This window comes from Perognathus longimembris, chromosome 2 (genome assembly GCF_023159225.1).
Source record: "Perognathus longimembris pacificus isolate PPM17 chromosome 2, ASM2315922v1, whole genome shotgun sequence".
In the NCBI taxonomy this organism is placed as follows: domain Eukaryota; kingdom Metazoa; phylum Chordata; class Mammalia; order Rodentia; family Heteromyidae; genus Perognathus; species Perognathus longimembris.
In genome coordinates, this window is record NC_063162.1 from 144,912,481 (window position 1) to 144,932,261 (window position 19,781).

The 19,781-nt window shown below is 43.2% G+C and overlaps 1 protein-coding gene across 1 annotated transcript in view; it reads left to right on the forward strand.

The window, feature by feature from the left end:
• LOC125345666 (maltase-glucoamylase-like) overlaps positions 1–19,781 on the forward strand; it is a 148,342-nt gene that overhangs the window by 76,884 nt on the left and 51,677 nt on the right. Inside the window, exons 57-74 of the mRNA XM_048337719.1 lie at positions 1,303–1,437; positions 1,884–1,971; positions 2,831–2,969; positions 4,014–4,147; positions 4,270–4,304; positions 4,397–4,513; positions 4,884–5,032; positions 6,593–6,677; positions 7,497–7,553; positions 9,283–9,407; positions 11,319–11,407; positions 12,857–12,906; positions 13,296–13,463; positions 14,777–14,929; positions 15,214–15,414; positions 17,947–18,101; positions 18,781–18,949; positions 19,215–19,311. Of these exons, the coding sequence (XP_048193676.1) occupies positions 1,303–1,437; positions 1,884–1,971; positions 2,831–2,969; positions 4,014–4,147; positions 4,270–4,304; positions 4,397–4,513; positions 4,884–5,032; positions 6,593–6,677; positions 7,497–7,553; positions 9,283–9,407; positions 11,319–11,407; positions 12,857–12,906; positions 13,296–13,463; positions 14,777–14,929; positions 15,214–15,414; positions 17,947–18,101; positions 18,781–18,949; positions 19,215–19,311 (2,146 nt within the window). The remainder of the gene's footprint in view (positions 1–1,302; positions 1,438–1,883; positions 1,972–2,830; positions 2,970–4,013; positions 4,148–4,269; positions 4,305–4,396; positions 4,514–4,883; positions 5,033–6,592; positions 6,678–7,496; positions 7,554–9,282; positions 9,408–11,318; positions 11,408–12,856; positions 12,907–13,295; positions 13,464–14,776; positions 14,930–15,213; positions 15,415–17,946; positions 18,102–18,780; positions 18,950–19,214; positions 19,312–19,781) is intronic.

The window sequence follows — 19,781 nt, forward strand, 5'->3', positions numbered from 1 at the left end:
CTACAGCCTATTTTAAACGAACATGCCCTTTGTTATTAACTGTTTGTTTTGTTTTGTTAACTTTATGTAATTGTACACAAGAGTTGTCATTTAACAACACAGTCTCTGAATACAAGCCATGTTGAGCAGTGTCATCCCTTTCGACATTCTCCTTCACCTTGGCCACACCTGTTGTGCTACTTTTCTTAATTTTGTAGTATAACTAATGAATTCTTGGTGCATTGTCCTCCACTTCTCCTCTTCATTTGCCTTCCCCTTCCTATTTGCCGTCCCCTTGTAAATACCTGTTTTCTGGTGCTTATATAAGAGGGATTTGTCTTTGTTTTGTAAGAAATTACACTGCTTGAATTCTCCATAGAGTCTGCCATATTTCACATTTTTTAAAAAAGAAATCATCATTTCATGGTTGTACTGAAGGTTTTTAACTCAATATGTCAGTTTATAAGTACAATCCCTTTGCTCAGTGTCAGCCCTTCCACCATTCAATATGAACAGGGTGAGATGGAAACAGCACCTTGGATAATTACAAGGACCTTCATTTTTTATTTCAGATGATCATAGTAGAACTTGTTGAAGTTGAAAAATTATGGTTGGCTTTAATTTCCCATTCGCATCTTTAGTTAATGAGGGCCACTGTGGTGGTAGGCATTGGTTTCATTATTGGAGGGAAGGTGTGAAAGGAGGTGATTGAAATTTTCTGCTTAGATCCTCCCACTTAATATCACCCAGCATTTGCTTCGTATAGGACTTTGACATCATAGAAAACACGTCCATCCCATCATTGTGTGGACTGTAGCCTTTTCTTCCCTTGTTCCCCCCAATGGAACATCAACTGGATGATTCTTCCCAAACTGGCATGTGGGATGTCTGATACACCCATTTGACAAAGATCACCCATGTGACCTTACTAGCTGCAGGTTCTTCCTGCAAGTGGAATGGTTGTCCTAAGAATGGAATGGAGTCCTAAGAAGAGGCAGGACTACAAGAGGTTAGGGTGAGCTTTTAAGCAACAGATGGAGAGTTTACTGTATTGGCTGATATCTGGTGTGTAGGTACAAAGAGGAGAAGAGTGTATGCCTGTTTTCCAAATGTGCAAAGGTACATTGTTTGTGACTCTATTCTTCGTACCTCTTGCTTTTCCAAGAATCCCAGGACATTAAACTCTGAAGGTGCTGGTGAGTCTCCTCATACTCTCTATTACCATGAAATACAAATCTTGACTCATTTGTGTTCACTTCTCAGTAATTCCTTGTTTATTATGTTGTTTATTCATTTGGGACTATTTGTGATTTGTTTTCATAGCAATACAGAGCTTATGTGGCCTTCCCAGACTTTTTCCGGAACTCGACTGCCCTGTGGTGGAAGAGGGAAATGAAAGAGCTCCACTCCAATCCACAGAGCCCAGAGAAGAGCTTGAAGTTTGATGGCATGTGGATTGTAAGTGCGCGAGTGCTTGACTCTGTACACATGGGGAATCGTGTGTATGTGTCTTTGTTTTTGCCCATGCCTCACTGACACATGCTAGAGCATAGGATGAAATCATCAAGGAAGACTTTGGACATCTTTGCTGCATTGACTCCATTGGGAGGAGAGCAGCCCTCTGTCATCTTCTAACCTGGAGCTACCTTGACCTTTCTGCTGTCCAGCCTCTGCAGAGATTGTTGGGAATTTCTTGGAAATGGGCTTACTGGCAGGAGAATACTTTGTAGCTTTCCAGCCATTCATCTTGTAGGGCTTAGTTGGTATTTTTACTTAGTTTTCTCTGGTGTGTGGTGTGTGGCGATTTTCTCTAGGCACCGTGGATAGGAATTACAGGATGGTGAGGGAATGACAAAACCATGAATGTATTCATGTAACCATGTGGGTGTGTGTGACATTTCTAGGATATGAATGAACCTTCGAGCTTTGTGAATGGGGCAGTTCCATCTGGCTGCAGGGATACGACTCTGAACCGTCCACCCTACATGCCACGTAAGGACCCGCGGCCTCCTTCACCTGCGTGTGGCTAGAGGCAGGATGTCTGAGCCACAGCACCTCTGCCAGGGCCCCCTCAGGAGGACCCCAAAGGACTGTGTTTTAATAGGGACCAGAGACAAAAGCACTATTGAGATGCTTCCTTGGCTTGTGCAAGTTGACAGAACCTCTGGCACAGTTCTGTTAACATGGCCAGAATGCACTTAACAGTGGTAATGTCTCCAAAGTATTTCCCCAGCATTATTTCTTAGGCCTTCTGGCTTATGATTAGTTACTCACAATAATGTCGCACCTCCAGTGTTATGGTGAACTGCTGCCTGTGTCATTGTACTCATGGAATTTGGAGTTATACTTGTTTTTATAACTGGGCTTTTTCAGTTAATCTTTATACTAGTTGTGTGAACTTTCATGGATTTTATGATATTTCTAATGATCAGTTTTCTAAGATCTCATGGAAGGTAGCCATATTCATCTGAGAGAATTATAAAATAAAATAATTTATACATTAAAATCAAAGAGGAGGCCCTGATTCACAATGAATGTTTGAGAATCCCGCATTCTTCTGATCACCTCTACTTTCTCCAGTCAACTTGATGCTGAAAACAAACCAAGGCCCACTAGGGCTCTGAGAACAATTCCCATACTCCAGGGAGAGAGCGAGACAGAGAGAGAGAGAGAGAGAGAGAGAGAGAGAGAGAGAGAGAGAGAGAGAGAGAGAGAGAGAGAGAGAGAGAGAGAGACAGTGTCCAATGGAGTTTAATTCAGCATTAAGATTCAGAGTTCAATCATTTACCTACAGATCAGGGACTATATCTTTCAGGAACTGTTGTTTGACATTCTTCAATTTTCTCTTCAGATTTGGCAGGCAGGGACCGAGGCCTGAGCAGCAAGACCCTGTGCATGGAGAGTGAGCAGATCCTTCCAGACGGCTCCCGAGTGCGGCACTACGATGTCCACAGCCTGTATGGCTGGTCCCAGACCAGACCCACCTATGAGTGAGTCATGTCTTCCCTGCCTGCCAACCCCTGAGGGTAGACACAGAGAGGTTAGGCAATCCTACTCTTCCCTTTGTCCCTGGATGATGGGTGAGGAGGTCTCCAACCCAGTTTCCCCACACAATCTCAGGTCATGAGTTCCACACATGAAAAGCATTTGAAGGGCCCTGAGAATAAGGAGAATCTCAGAAGATAGAATATTAAGCATGGATTTATTTCAGGATAAGCAGGATGAAGTAGGAAGAAATAGAAAAAAAGGGGAGAGGTAGGAGGAGAAATATCCTGTTCCCCGTGCAGGATATGGAAGTTGAAGACTCCCAATGTCAGTTCTCACTTCCTGTCTTTATTCTTTTTGAGCTGGGGAAACGCACATAGTCATGTCTTCTAACAGCGCCTCATGCATAGACAGGGGTTCTGTGTGGCCAAGATGGATGCTGTTCATCAGTCTCAAATATAGAGACATAATTTGGTGTATCTAAAAGCAGGTCCTAGGTGTAAGTTTAAGTGCGTGATCTCCCCAAATATAATTTTATTTTTCTGTCCTTATGCATTTATGAAGAATGTGTAGCTTCTTACCATTTTTAAGGGCAGAGCAGAAAGTAGAGCTGTTTCTGGAATCCCTGTCAGCCAGGAAGACCTTCCCCAATGTTGATCCTGAATTCCTTCTAGTCAGGCCCCAAGCACTTTGTCCAGCCTCGAGGCCCAAGGTCTCTGGAGGGAGGATCTATGGCCTTTCTTCTATACTATTTTAGAAAACTAACAGCTGAATAAATATAAGGAAGGTGATCATTTTAAATTTTACACCATTTCAACGGTTTTCTACATGATGAATATCTCATAAAACTCTGTGAAATGGCAGCCTTGTCTAATATGTCTGGCAGCCCGGAGGAAGCATGTTCCTTCCATTCAAGCAGGAGGATTTCCTTTTTATTCATGACTTGATTCGAGTTCCTAGGACTGGAATGAGGAACGAGGATGGCAGGGTGCCCTGTGGCTTTTCTGAGGCTGCACTGATCTCCGTTGTCCCCTGCTTCCTCCAACCAGGGCCGTGCAGGAGGCCACAGGGCAGCGAGGCATCGTCATCACCCGCTCCACATTCCCTTCTTCTGGGCGCTGGGCAGGACACTGGCTAGGAGACAACACAGCTGCCTGGGACCAGCTGAGGAAGTCCATCATTGGTGTGTGGCCTTTTCTCCCAAGGACTGTGCCCCTTCCCCAGGGCAGGGGCTGAGGACCCTTGGTGAGGGAGCAGGAGGAGGGCTGAGAGCTTGGTCTGACAGAGCTGTGCTTCTCCTTGCAGGCATGATGGAGTTCAGCCTCTTTGGCATATCCTATGTAAGTGACCTGGTTCTCCTCTTGGTCCCCACGCAGATGGCCACCTCTGTGAGAAATGTGCAAGAGGCTCGTTTGGTTCTGTCTTGTTTCAGACAGGGGCAGATATCTGTGGGTTCTTCCAAGATGCAGAGTATGAGATGTGTGCTCGCTGGATGCAGCTGGGGGCCTTTTACCCTTTCTCCAGGAACCACAACACCATCGGGACCCGGGTAGGGTGTCTGTCCTCCCCTGCCCTGTTTTTGTGATACAAGAACCCAGCCACCAGCCCCGGGGTGCGGCTCAGACAGTCTATGTTCTCTGGGGACATGCTCCAAACCTGGAAGCCCTCACCCTAAGAATCTTAAACCTCTGCATTGATCAGATGATTCCTTCTGTTAGAAGAAACTATCTCTATCATATTCCAAGAAATGTATTGTGGGAAAAAATTTCCATTTTGTAAAGAGAGTTTTGTTATGTTTTAGGCTAGTAGTAATGATCTCTTAAGAAGTGGTTGATAAGAAATGACTTCTATCCATGAATTCCTAAAGTACCATCAGTTTTCCTCAGTAAGTTCAGCACATTCTTCTCTTTCTCCATTAGAGGCAAGACCCTGTGTCCTGGGATGCAGACTTTGTGAACCTTTCCAGAAGTGTCCTAGAGACCAGATATACCTTGTTGCCGTATCTGTACACCTTGATGCACAAGGCTAGCACGGAGGGCGTGACTGTGGTGCGACCTCTCCTCCACGAGTGAGTGTCTAGCAGAAATTCTGCTCAGTACTGAACAATGCATGTCTTTCTGTAGGCTGGTACTTTTGGCAATCTATGTTTTAGATGAGAACATCTGATTTCTTTTCAGGATATTTAATTAGATTTTCTTAATCATACATTTCATTTACAAAGCTAAAATATATTTGTTTTCATGAAAAATTGGAATGGCAATGGGGCAGCGCAAGGGCTCATGCCTGTCCTCCTCTCTATTTGGGAGGCAGATACCTGTAGCATCTCTATTCGAGGTCAGTTGGGCAAAAGTTTGCAATACCCCAACTCCACCAATGCCTGTTATGATATCAAATAGGCTGGTGCTTAAAGTCAGGAAGATCACAGTTCTAAGCAACGTCCAGGGCTGGAAATACAACTCAAGCAGAAGAGCATATGTATAGCAAACTGAAAACTCTGAGTTGAAGCGATAGTACCTGCCACTAAATGAAGATTTTTAAATTATCTGTATGTGGTTTGTACTATGGAGGTGCCAGTTTAAAAGGTAGTTTATGAATAGAGTGCACCTTGGTCATTTTTACCCTTTCAACATTCTCTCTCCACCCAGTGCCTCCTTTTCTTCATTTGTGGTTTATACAATGAATTCTTGATTGCATTCTTCTCCCTTCCCCACTTCATCTGTCTACCACCATCTCCTTGGCTCAGAATACCTCTTTACCCGGTAAAAAATATCCTACTAGCCATGTTTTATAATTTCGTCCTGCTTTCCACCGTCCCCCTGTCATAATTTTGGGATATCTAGCTGAATATGCAGTGTTTGACATATTTTGTCCCTGGAAGCCATGTGGTTTCGCGTGATCCTTTTGTAAGATGGCGCCATTGGCCAGTGCTGTGGTTCCCCAGTTGACAGGGTGTGGAAGTTGAAGTGCAACATGACTTCCTCTGGATGAGTGGGGACGGTTTAGAGCAAGGTGCTTGCTTAGAGGTCTATAGATGAGCTTCAAAATGGTAGAGCATCTATGTAATACTCTAGAACGCCCATGTTCCAATCGTAATATTGTAATAGAATTTTTTAATTGAAAAAATAAAATAATTTGTTAAAGAAATTCTGATTCTAAGCAGAGACCATCCTGAAGTTGTCATTAGAAGACAGTGTGATATTGAGCAATAGCCATGGATGAGGGGCGTTTTGTTGAGTGTACAAGTTTTGAAACAATGTAGGAAAACATAATTGTTTTTTTCCCTTATTATGTTTTGCAAAGTCACCCCTAACTTTTATAAGGCTATGTGTACTCAGGTGAGGAAAGTGGGCATTTCAGAAGAAAAAACAGGGATGGGGGTATCCTTGCACTGGAAATGTGGAGCAACAGTGGAGATATTTTCTAGAGAAAACTTATTTATAGCACCGCCAAAGTTTGAGGGTTGTGACCTGTGAATACTGGAGATTAGCTCTTCCTTATGAAAGTCAGTGATGTGTAAGAACACCACTTGGAGCAGCTGGATTTCTGACTTGGTGTATTCTTGAGTTCTTCTCCAGGGCCTTGGGCTCTTCTGGGGTTCTGGCTATGTCACCTTCCTTTGCTTTTGCAGGTTTGTGTCTGACCAGGAGACCTGGGAGATTGACAATCAGTTCCTGCTGGGGGCTGCCTTCCTGGTCAGCCCTGTCCTGGAGCCTGTGAGTGTAGAGGCTGGGGTGGGTGGAGGCTCCAGCTAGTAGGCTGGGTGGCAAGGGGAGGAGGAGGAGTCCCTGTAAGCAGTGTTCCCCAGAGAGGATTTCTTCTCCCTGCCTGTCTTTTCTCTCCTTCTATGCAGCAGAAATTACCCCTGGGGGGGGGGTGTATTTTTCTTAATGCTGGCTTAACCATTTGATTCCCAAATATGATCTCATATAATTGAGGATTGTCACTTGATTTACAAAGGAAGGGAACAGGGTCGTCCGGGAATAATAGTAAATGAATTCTTTTCACGGCAGTGTCCCCATTGAAGTGAAGCTGAAGGCTCCTAGGAGCTCCGCTGTCTGGGCTGGGGTGTGCAGTGCTGTTGGCCAGCCCTCCTTTCCATTTGTGCAGGGTCTGGCAGGCAGACACAAGCCATTTCTTTGTACACTCTGGGATTAATACATCTTCTGATTATAATGTCCTAATAGTCAATGCATCACTGTCTTTTTTATCTGGGAAGTTTTCTTCTACTTCAAACCCAACTCTGTGTGTTTGTGTTTTTATAGAGGGGATGAGTTCTTCTGAAAGAAAGTACTGACCTTTTTCCTAGAACCATGTATCCCAAAGGTCTTTATTACAGCACCTTGTGGTGGGTAGGAGATTTCCTATTTGAGAAGGGAGAACAGAATGAGGTTACCCCAACCTTGCTGATCTCAGGAGAGCCAAGGCCTGGGGTTCAATTCCACCACTGCTCTATGGCCCCTTCTCTATACAGATTGCTCAATGTATCCTGAGCAATGGTGCCAAGCCAACCTTGTATCTGTGTTTCATTTCAGAATGCCAGAAATGTGACAGCATATTTCCCTAGAGCCCTCTGGTATGACTTCTACATGGTAAGCTTTGGTAAAATGTATACAGCCTGGGGAGATGGTCTATTAGCATGTGTGGATATGATGGACCTCAGCCCAAATGCTCCCATTTCCTATTGGACAGATTCTTTCTACAGAGTAGTATGAAATTTTCTGAAGTGTCCTGGTGAATCACCTGAGGTATCACACCCAGCGCCTGACTTTCCTTCTTTATTTTTATGTTTGATTTTATTCTCACCTTGTACTGTTATTACGTACTATATACTCCTGATAATATTAAGTTGTGGTAGCAACTAGATTTTCATTTTTGAGTAGTAGAATTGGACTTTGTACTCATAACAGTTGTTTAGCTGGTGCATTCCTTCTTTTTTTTTTTTTTGCCAGTCCTCGGCTTTGACTCAGGGCCTGAGCACTGTCCCTGGCTTCTTTTTGCTCAAGGCTAGCACTCTGCCACTTGAGCCACAGCGCCTCTTCTGGCCATTTTCTGTATATATGGTGCTGGGGAATCGAACTCAGGGCTTCAAGGATGCAAGGCAAGCACTCTTGCCACTAGACCATATTCCCAGCCCAACTGGTGCATTCCTGTTGAGCCATTCTTCCTCTTATTTTTTTTTAGCCAGTCCTGGGGCTTGAACTCAGGGCCTGAGCACTGTCCTTGGCTTCTTTTTTTGCTCAAGGCCGTACTACTTGGGCCATAGCACTACTTCTGGCTTTTTCTATATAGGTGGTGCAGCGGAATCGGACCCCGGGCTTCATATATGCAAGGGAAGCACTCTACCACTAGGCCTCATTCCCAGCCCCTCCAATTCTTTTTTGTACTTGTCATTTGGAGATGGGGTTGGGAGTTGTCACAGATTTTATTTTTTTGCCTCCGCTGACATGTATTAGTGATCTTCTGCAACTCAGCCTCGTGAGGAGCTAGGATTAGAGCCATCAGCCAAGAGCCTGACTAAACCTTTATATATATATATATATATATATATATATATATGTATAAATATGTGTGTATATGTCTATGTAAATCTTTGACTGTCTTAAGTGATTAAGAATAGAGGCTTCTCTGTCACCGAATAAAGTAGCATTGCTGCCCAAATATTTTCTATGTTAAGATTTCTTATGTTAATGACCATAAGGCAGTGCATGAAGCATACTGAGGCAGGGCCCTGACTCCCACACCTGAGCACAGCATGAGTCTTTGTAATGAGGAATCCACGTGATTTCCCTATTTTTTGCATGGACTAGTAGAAGCACTGAAGACCCTCCAGGAAAACAGGGTCTTGAGAAGCCACACAGGGTGGGTTCTTTAGAATCAAGGTTGAAACAGTGTTTTGAGAAATAACCCAAATGTCTCTCTTAGCCCTGTAACCAGAACCCTTTCCTGACTTTCAGAGGAGCCAAAACCAGTAGATAAGAAATACAACATGAAGACAAAGAATGAGAGAGGGTGCTCATGATTTTCATCTAGGCAGATTACAGTGGTGTTGGGTGATATAAAGGAAGTACAGTTGCTCCTGTTCTCTATTATGGGTAGGATCCAGTCACCCCATCCTTCTCATTGGTGTGTCTTTAATAGGGAGTCCTACTAAGTCCTCACAACTAGCCTCAAGACTTTCAGAGCAGAGAAACTGCCTCAGTGTCCCTCTCAAGTATAGGCACCAAGGACAAAGAGGGGCAGCTGAGGCATCAGGAAGCAGAGCTGTGCAGGTTAGGTTTGGTCCTCACACTCACCGTCCCTTCCTCTTCCTGCCCACAGGGGGCGCAAATCAATGCAAGCAGTGAGTGGAAGGTCCTGCCAGCTCCTCTGGACCACATCAATCTTCATGTCCGAGGGGGCCACATCCTGCCCTGGCAGGAGCCTGCGCTGAACACACACCTCAGGTGAGTGTTGGGCCTGGGCTCTGCTGTGCGTGCTGGAGGCGCCCTTACTTGCAGGGAGCGTCCTCAGTCCCAGAGACACTGCTCTCAAGGCCACATGTGATTTTCTGAACACATGTTCTTTTCTTCATTTTGTTTTAGTCTTCTTGCATGTTTACATTCTGAACAATTACCATGGATTGTAGATTTGTGTTGAATGGGGGATCTAGGAAGTGACATTTGAAGAAGCAAAAGTTAACATACAAGCGTCAATATACAATGCTCGTAATGAGGGTTCTTCTTTCCTCCTATAAAAGATGAGAAACTGCTGATCTACACCTATCTAATTATTGGCAATGAGTAATAACAATGAGTACTTTTCTGTGTCTGAGTTATACCAATATGCACCATTGTATTTTCAGATGTTTTCCTTAAATAACAATAACACTCATTTGCTTCTGGGATCTTATTTTCTCCATTTCAAGGATAAGCAATTAAAACATCTCCAAGGTTTAGTGACTTATGGTTCCGTAGCTAAGATGAGGATGGACATATCTAGGATCCCTGTTTGTGTGATAGCATTACTTATCATGTGGACCCTCAGTTGCTTAACTTCAGAGATTGTGGTAAAAACTGAGAAACAAGAATATTTATAAGTAGAACTCCATTGTGTGTATGAAGAGTTTTCTGTCCCTTCATGTGCTTTTTGTGAGCTAGGCAGATTCTGCAATTGGTTACTGTGATGAGTGCTTTCCCGTTTGTGGCTATGCTGCTGTCCCTGTAGCAAGCTGACCTGTGCTTTCAGGTGGTGAGGCTCAATCAGATTGGAAGTTCTAGTGCTTCAGTTCTGTTGATTCCATTCTTTGTAAATGAGTGACCCCCGGTGCATTCTCAGTGGTCCAGGTTACACTCCAATTTCCTCCAAAAATGGTGTCCACTGTTCTAGCAGCAACAATGCTGGTGTTCCTTCCTTCTGGTTATCTTCACTTACGTTGATGTGTTTTCATACTTCAATTTCTTTCCTTACTATTACTAAATATTTCAGTTACAGTTATCACACATTGTATGTTTGAAGATGTCACCTGTATTTTGGGGGAAATCTCAATCTATAGCTATTCCTTTATGTGACTTTCCTTCCTCTTTTCTTATTATCTAGTATAATTAATAACATTTTGTTTGAAATCTGATGTTAAGGACCCAAATGTGGATCTCCTTCCTTTAGAGATGAACGTTCTTCTCTTTGAGTAGGGTCTTGTCATTTCTTTTCCAGTTAAAATGAAAGATATTAGAATGTGTTGTCTTCCCATCAAAACCAAACATGCCATCGCATAAGTCAAGTTACCATTAGAGAGAGCGGTGTACCTGTGTTGCAGTCTTTGTGAAGTTGTCCTTGGGATCAGTGGCAGCTGCTCCTAGGAATGTCATTCCTAAAGCAAGCTGACCTCACCACTGTTGCCTAGCATTATCTTGTCTTCTAATAGTCTATGTCCTAAATCAGAGGTGGGGAATGTCTGAGCCACAAAACCACGTTGTACATGGCAGGAGAGGTCCATATGTTCCTTGCTTGTTTCTTGTCAGGGACTCATGGTCATTTACCTGTATTGATAAGTTTGTACTTTCCAGCAATGGTGTCATAAGTATTTAACTTACCTTTGACATTTAAATATTCATGTGTTTGTGGCCGTAGCCTCTACTCTAACTAGTGTGGGGATTCTGAGGCTCAATGTTCTTGCTGACTCTGTGGTTGTTTTTTGTTTACATAGTGGGTATTTCTGTGTCCTGTGACATTATTCAACAGGAGACACTGGTCTTTGTCCTTGAAAGAAGGCACTGCCTTTGGCCGGTGATGACTTTCAGAACTAAAATTTGAAGGACACATAAGGCAGTGCTTTTTGCTTCCATGCTTGTTTCTCACATGAGTCTTGCCTTCTGCAGCCGCCAGAACCCTCTTGGTCTTATCATTGCCTTGGATGAGAACAATGAAGCCAGAGGCGAACTTTTCTGGGATGATGGGCAGTCGAAGGGTGAGTGTTGTTATGGGCACATTGCCTTTCACAAACCTGCATCATTGGCCTTCCCTCCTGCTGGTAATCAGCTGTTGGAGAACTCTTCCAGGCACAATTCTTGAGAGAGGAGTTTGGGTTCTAGTTGTAGTGTTCAAGAAGTGAGAGGTGAACCAGAGATGAAAGGAAAGCATGTGGGTATTTCTTAGAAGTTTGTGCTAACTGATTTGTCACCAATATGCACTTCCATGTTATAATGGGAACTTGGAAAATAAATTTTGAAGACCACACCGGTAATCCCTCTGTCCCGTAAATATCTTCCCCAGGAAAGCTAGGAAAAATGCACAGGCAGCCTGTGATGACTAGGGAAGCATGCCCGTCTCAGTGAGGCTGTGAGGATGCACTTTCCTCGTGGTATGCATCTGCCCATTATCTGTGTATGGCTCTTGTTCTGGCACAGTAGCAGCTCCTGGGGCTCTCTCTTAGAGGTGGACCCAACAGACATGTTCTTGAAAGCATGGCAGGTGAATAATGATGGGAGAAGGAAAAGGACATCTTGTCCTTGGTTACTGTGGATATAATAGTATGCATCCCAAGATGTAGCTTTCTAAAAAAAACCTCTTGAGTCTATTTAAAATTATTTAATTGACAAAATTGAGTATATTCAAGAGGAAGAACATCTATGTGTTCATTGTTGCTTGACGACCCATGGTCAAGGTATTTTTTTATTTTTTTAAATTTAAATTTATTTATTAATTAAACAAAATTTTTTTGATAAGGTGTTGTGCAAAATGTGTACAGTTACATAGTAGGGCAGTGTGTACATTTCTTGTGATATCTTACACCCTATTTTTATTTAACACATTCATAATTCTCCATGCTGCATAGAAGCTCTTCAGGAAATTCTCTTTTGCTGGTTGGAAGTTTATATACTGATCCAAGTCTTTCCCTGTATCTCAGCCCTGCACTCTGTCACCATTGTTCTCCTCTCTTAACTTTTGTAATTTGAATGGTGTTAGTTTTTTATGTAAATGGGATCTTGAGATACTTTTTTCAGGGTCTGTCTTATTTCACTTGTAGAACATGTTCCACTGTTATCCACATCTCATGAATCTAAGAGTTTTGAGTGTGTGCTAGTGCATGTGTTACTTTGTGTTTGTGTGTGACTGTTTGTGATGGTAACTCAGTATGTCAGTGTGTAGGAGCTGGCCTTAATCTTAGAAATATTACAGCATAAAAATCTTCAATGCCCTGTTCTTTGCAACATTATTCGAATAATAGCATATGCCGTGTCACTGGGAACTGAGGGAACAAAAAAGCAGATGTACAGAGATGCAATGGGATATGTTCCAGTCATTGAAATAAGGAAAGTGTGCTACTTGTGCCATCAAGTAGCTTTAAGGAGAGTGAGGTAAAATTCATCCTTCTGGGATGGCAAGCCAGTTTGACTTGTCTTTCTATTACTTTCAGATACCGTGGCCAATGATGCTTATGTCTTACATGAGTTTTCGGCCAGCCAGGTGAGTACTACATTGTCATGAATCTTAGGTGCTAGAATTTAGCAATACTGTAATTATATTTCTATTTACATTGTATAAATGAAGAGAGGTAAGGATATTTCCATTTATGATTTAATTTTCCATAATGGTGTAGGCTATGATCCAATAGAGGTGCTAATATTCATAAATAAATCACATGGTAGTATATCAAAATGTTATTGCATATATTTATTTCTTTTCCTCAAAGTTTTATTAAAGTATGCTTTCAGTCACTAGGAACACCTTGGTAGAGAGGTCAAAGGCATGAGAGCCTGAGGAGTATATGGTCTCTGATGGAGTGTTGGAGAGACAAGAGAAGATGAGTACCAGAGATCAAGCTTTGTGCCTAATTCTGCTTCCCTCTTTTGTAGACACACCTGGATGTGACTGTTTCCAAATCAACCTACAAAGACCCCAATAACTTAGCATTCCAGGAGATTAAAATCTTTGGCACTCAGGCACTGAACAACGTTACAGTGAAACAGAATGGAGTCCTAACTCCAATGTCTCCTCGAGCCACTTATGATCCTAACCTGAGGGTAAGAATCACGAGGTTGGGGTGATTTTTAAAGAATTCGTCAGGGCATTGCTGTGTCCTCTGGATAGTGCTATTTTAAGAAGAGTGCTAGAGGTTAATATGTATTATATAATATATAATGGATAATATCATGGCATATATCTGTCATGTCATCTGATGGGAGGAAGAAGCAGAGGGGTGAAGAACAGAGGCCTGGTGGGGCAAAATTCAGGAGGCCATGTGTGAAAAGCAATTACAAACCAAAGAAAAGAAGGAAATCCTGCTACCTGTGACATCAAAGTAGCTTTGGCATGGATCAGATATCTTCATATTTGGTACAAAGCCCTGCATTCATTTCCTATTACGGCAAAAAAAACCCATGAAAATATAGAAGAAAAAATATACAAAAGTTTTAAATGGATGAATTCAATTACAAAATGGCTCCCATGTTATGCAGTCGCGGGAGACTGAGTAATGAGGAGTAAGAGCTATTAATGGAAGGAACCATAGTGATTTTTTTCCAACTCACCATTTGTAGTTGTTCAGCTTAAATCTAAATTATTCATATAATTAGTCTAGGAGTACAGAGAAAAATGGGAATGGGAAAGGAATAGGAAGAAGAGCATAGGATTCTTCTTGCTCTCTATCTACTATTCCAGATCATTGTGGAACATAGATTTGTGGAGAAAGGGACAAGAGTAATAGAACCATTTGGAAAAAGCAACAGGGCCAATCTGAAAAAAAAAAAGTATAAAAAAGCAGAGAGAAGCCAGGGAAGGTAGAAGATAAAAAGACAATTAAAAATTTTATTTGGTATCCTGGGTATTGTATATACTTTTATTGGAATTAGGGAAGGGAAGGGGAACATCAAAATGGAGAGACAAAGGGTAAAATATGACCCAATTCAAAAGCAGTCCTTATGAGACCATATGGTGAAAATCAACCTTACATCTGGGAGGGGTGGGGTTAGATGGGGGGAGGGAATTGGGGGAAAGTTGGCAGAAAAATGCCATAGAAGGTAACAAGTTTGATAACAATTGTACTTATTGCCTTATGTATTTAACTGTAAACCCTTTCTACATCACTTTGGCAACAAATAAAAAAGTTGATTTAACCATTTTGTGTACCCAATGTACTATACAATATGTAGAGTACTGATATTACTCTGTGCCAACTCCATAGTGAATAGGAACCCTGTGTGCATTGACCTCTCTGCCCAAAATGTCTAAGCATAGGTCACTTGCATAATTGATTGTGGTCTCAGTTTAAAGACTCAGCTCATGGAAGGACCATGTCCTGAGGACCCAGCCTCATGTGACCTCTCCATTCTTCCAGGTGGCTGTGATCACAGGAATCCATCTGGTCCTGGGAGAAGCATACACGGTGCAGTGGGACATTGGCCTGAGGGACCAGGAGAAAATAGACTGTTATCCCGATGAGCATGGAGCTTCTGAGGCCAACTGCCTGGCCCGAGGCTGCGTGTGGGAGGTAACTACATTGAGGATGTGAACCTTCCCTAACAGCCCTGCCCCTCACCCATAATGCATGACAGACCCCAGTCCCTCAGCATCCATTACAATCCACGCAAAGCAAGGGCTCCCCAAGATGCCTCATTCCGATGAGGAGTGGGACACTCTAAATATTTATTTTCCTGACAGAGAATTTAAATTCTTGCCACTGTCTGATGGAACCATGTGCTGCCTTCTTTACCCCTTGCTGTTTGGTAACTGCAGGACCACATGCTAATGCACAGTATTGATTTTGCTCCTCAGGCATCCATTACCCCTGGGGTCCCATTCTGCTACTTTGTGAATGATCTGTATTCAGTCAGCAATGTGCAGTATACCTCACACGGGGCCACAGCTGACATCTCCTTGAAGTCTTCTCGTAATATCAATGCCTTCCCCTCCACACCTGTGACCCCTCTGCGCCTGCTCGTGACCTTCCACAAGAATGAGATGCTGCAGTTCAAGGTACCTGGAGTTAAGTGTGAGAGAGCACTCAGGGCCTTCCCTTCTGATCACCATGGTAGTCAGTGATATGCCATCCTAATGTATGCTAATTCTTTAACGTTCCATGCTGCAATAGACTCAAGGATTCTGTGAATAGCAAGAGCAATGAGAAAGACTTGGTAAGGTAGGCACGCATTTCCTAATGTGCTTTTAGAACAGGCTACTCCAAAAAATCATTGATATCAAAGAAGTGGAGAGATGAGGAAGTAGCTTACCAGATAGGTTGATGGAGTGAGGGATAGAGGTCATCTAGGTGCAGATAAGCAGGGGAAGAATGGCCTTGTTTAGACCGAGAAGATCTGGAGACTGACAGCAGAGGATGTTAGGGAAAACTGAAGGGGAATGGTATGTTTGTCTCTCTCATCTGTGTTTTTCATAATGACACTAAGTAAATGGAGGAAACTAGAAAGGTTTAGTGCTTGGACAATATTCCATGAGAAATTCTTTGAGTTTATCAATTGGATAAATTGCAGTTGAATTGGAATTATCTTTGAAATTCCACTCTGCCCAGTGCTTGTTTCTCCCTCTATGCTGTACTTACACGCATTACCATGGCTGGGCTCGCTTTCTTATGGCAATTTTCTATTAAACGGTGAGGTTCTCTGCGACAAGGGATTTGTTCTCTTCTTGTGCTTCTCCCATATCACCATGCTAGTAAACTGTAAGCCCTGAAAATTTTGCTGATGGAATAAATAAAAATAAAAGAGTATGACTGCCGGGCTAGAGTCTCCTCCCCTGGGGATGCTAAGCTTACTCCCTTAGCATGCTCCCCTTTTCACCCTCTCCCCTGGGTGCCTGACCTGCAGGCAGCCAAGGTGGAGCGAAGGGACACGGGCAAGCTTAAGGTGCATGTGGCCGAACAAGATCCCCTTTACCTCCCTCCTTACCCACCAAGGAAGCCAGGCGCACACGAATCTTGGAGACGTTTTGGAGAGCAATATGGTTTATTCAGGAGGGGCTTTCCGTAATATAGTGATGATGACAAGGATTGAGCAGGAGCTGACGATGGGCTGGGGAGCTTGTCTGTCCAAGAGCAGCTCCCAAGGCCCTCCCTCATGGGCTAATTTCACTTCCCATATTACCGCCTTCTGGGCAAAGCCAAGGAAAAGAGTGCACACATGCTCGCTGGCGCAAGGTGGGGGATGGTCTCAAAGCTACCTCTTCTGCTTCTGGACCCAGAAGGAGATAGGTGTGGCTCACTTCCACACTGCCCCAGGGCTGGTGGAAGGGCGACCTCTCGGGAGCACTCTCATCGCCATTCCCCCATCAAGGCCAAGCTGAATCCCCAACATATGACACCACAGCCTTGCCTAAAATGTTCTTAACAATGACATTCAGAAGGACGCTAAGGTCTTTTCCATCCTTTAATTCTATGCTTTTATTTGGTGTCCTCAAGTTAGCATTAGCAAGTAGGATATACCTAATACATGGAATGAATCAAGTTGCTCAGATTTCCAGCCTTAAGCCCTATGTACTTAACCAATTAATCAGGAAACTACCTATCTCCCTACATACCTTTGTACATACACACATACATAGGTTCCTTTCTCAACCCTCTGGAGCACAGTAAACCATGTGTTCATTAATGCATTGCTAGAATGACCTGATCTCTGTGCTTAGTTGAAGACTACATAGCACTTTAGACTAAGAATACTTCTCCCACAAAGTCAGTTTTTCTCCCAGACATAGTTGCTGAAATCACCTTCCTTATAATCTTACATTCCTTCTTTATAGTTGACCATTAGTCCACACAATTTAAGGGATGTAATCATCTTTCATTCTCTGGTGGGACTGAATAACCCTGGCTTACTATGTTCATGTCAGTAGCACCTAATTCAAAACCAGAAAGGGATACAGTGCAAACTCCATGCATCCAATTATATGTCATTTTTAAAGCATGGACAACTGTGGTTGTTATAATTGTGCTCGGTAAAAGCTTCACAGACACTCATATACACACATATGGAATAATATGGAATACATAATATTTGCACACTGGCTTATGAATGACTTTGCATGCAAATACCAAAGTCAAAGAAACTGTGTAATGATAATATGGCCCTTCAAATATGAGCTCTGACTGACTCAATACAACATGTTAGATCTCAAGTTGTTTCATAAAGCTTAAAGCCAAGATATACTGTCTCTATTTCCTCCAATACTGACAAGGTTCTCCTAATGGTATATATTTAAGGACTTATATTTTTTCTAACATTTCTAATTCACAGATAACACTCATGCTTTTCTTGTGCTATTCAGTGCTCTGTCTTTGCACACTTACGTATTGTGAACTGGACAGCTTATTGCTGAATTTGCCAATCATCTTAAGTAACTGCAATTTCTTATGATTAAAAAGTTGTAATTCTTATCTTGCGGCTATTTGAGTTAAGATAATAGAATATTTTTATCTATGATTTTTCTATATATGAGAGCATAGCTGAATGTACACACAGAATCTCCATGTTCACCTAAAATCATTTACCTCTGACCTAGATTTATGATCCCAACCACATGCGGTATGAAGTCCCAATCCCTCTGAACATCCCCAGCGCTCCCAGCAGCTCTACTGAGGCCCGACTCTATGATGTCAGCATTAAGGAGAACCCATTTGGGATTGAAATTCGCCGGAAGAGCACAGGCACTGTCATGTGAGTGGCCTGGCTGGATTGAGGACTGGAGGTTATGAGAACATCCTAGCGAGGCGCGCTGTGGCAGGAAAACCTGCAGCCTTAAGTGCTGCTTTTGTTTCTCATCTTATCTTCATTAGGAGAAAACAATGTTTTAAATACATATATCAATCTGTATGTGGGTGTGAGTGTGTGGATATGAGAGGGTGAGATTGAGAGACAGAGGGGGGAGAGAGAGATTGAGAGAGAGAGAGGGCGGTAGATTTATGAACAATTACAGTCGTAACTGGAGAAGAAAAACAACTCTCAGTCTTCGCTACAGTGTCACAACTTATACAAAAGATGACAAAAAAGCCAAGAAGTAGGCATTTCGCCTGGGGATAGGACTGTCCTCACTCCCGCTTGGAATTTGCTGGTGTTCAAGTGGGGGTGAAGTACAAACAGGACTCGGGTATCAGTGTGGCTTCTCTGCAGTGATGGCTTTGAGGGCATTGAAAGACATTTTCATGAAAGGCCACTGTAGAACGAAGGCTGGGACAGCGAGGTGCCTTTAGAAACCTCATTGGGGATCTCTGTAGCAAATGGATGTTGGGTTTCTGGGAAATGGGGAAGGATGTGGCTTGCATTTGCTAGAGAGATCAGCTGCTTGCAGCCCCAGGAGAACTGACTTCCCTGTCTCCCCTGCCCTCTCCCCCGGCAGCTGGGACTCTCAGGTCCTGGGCTTCACCTTCAATGACATGTTCATCCGCATCTCCACCCGCCTTCCCTCCGACTACATCTATGGCTTTGGGGAAACCGAGCACACGGCCTTCAGGAGAGACTTGAACTGGCACACGTGGGGCATGTTTTCCAGAGACGAACCCCCGGGGGTAAGGGCAGAGGATGACGAGGGTCTGAGCTCACTTTTCTGCACCCCCACTGCTTGGCTCTGAACTCCCCCTCTGGGCCTCTGTGCTCCATGTTCCCTGACTGGAATGAGGGGTCTGCTTATGCCCTACAGACCATTCCTGGGCCTCCCTTGTGTTTGTGTAGTTGGATTCCTTGCAGGAGAATGTAGGCCCTGAGTGTTTGGTGACTTTCCTTTTCAGAGGCTATGTGTTCTAACTCTGCCCACTTCTCCCCCATAATTCTCAGTTCAAGAAGAATTCTTATGGTGTGCACCCCTACTACATGGGCCTAGAGGAGGATGGCAGTGCCCACGGAGTCCTCCTGCTCAACAGCAATGCCATGGGTAGGTGGCAGCTGCTTCTTCCCCAGATCTGAGGGCTAAGGATTCTTGAATTTTCTTTTAGAATATGATTGTGTGAGCTACTGGAAATGAAATCACCCATAACATGAGTGCCACTCTATCTTATGCTTATCCTTTTTTGTCCCTCTAATACTATGGAATGGGTGGATCAGAGTGATACTCTTAGTTTTCTAACAGTCACACTTGAAGAGATAGCAAAGGCAATGGAGTCCATAAAGAAAGAATCTCATAATAACTGAGAGGTCAGCTGAGGGATCCATGAGCATAATTTGAATGAGCTGGAAGTTATTGTTAGAGCACTCACTGTGGGTTTATGCAAGTCTGATGGAAATTTCTCTTTTGCAATAGAAAAGGGTTTAAATCAATAGAAAAATGTGTGTAAAATGGATGAAACCTTATATGATGCATATCTGAGTGAGTTGTGTTCTATTCTTCATTTTTACAATATACCT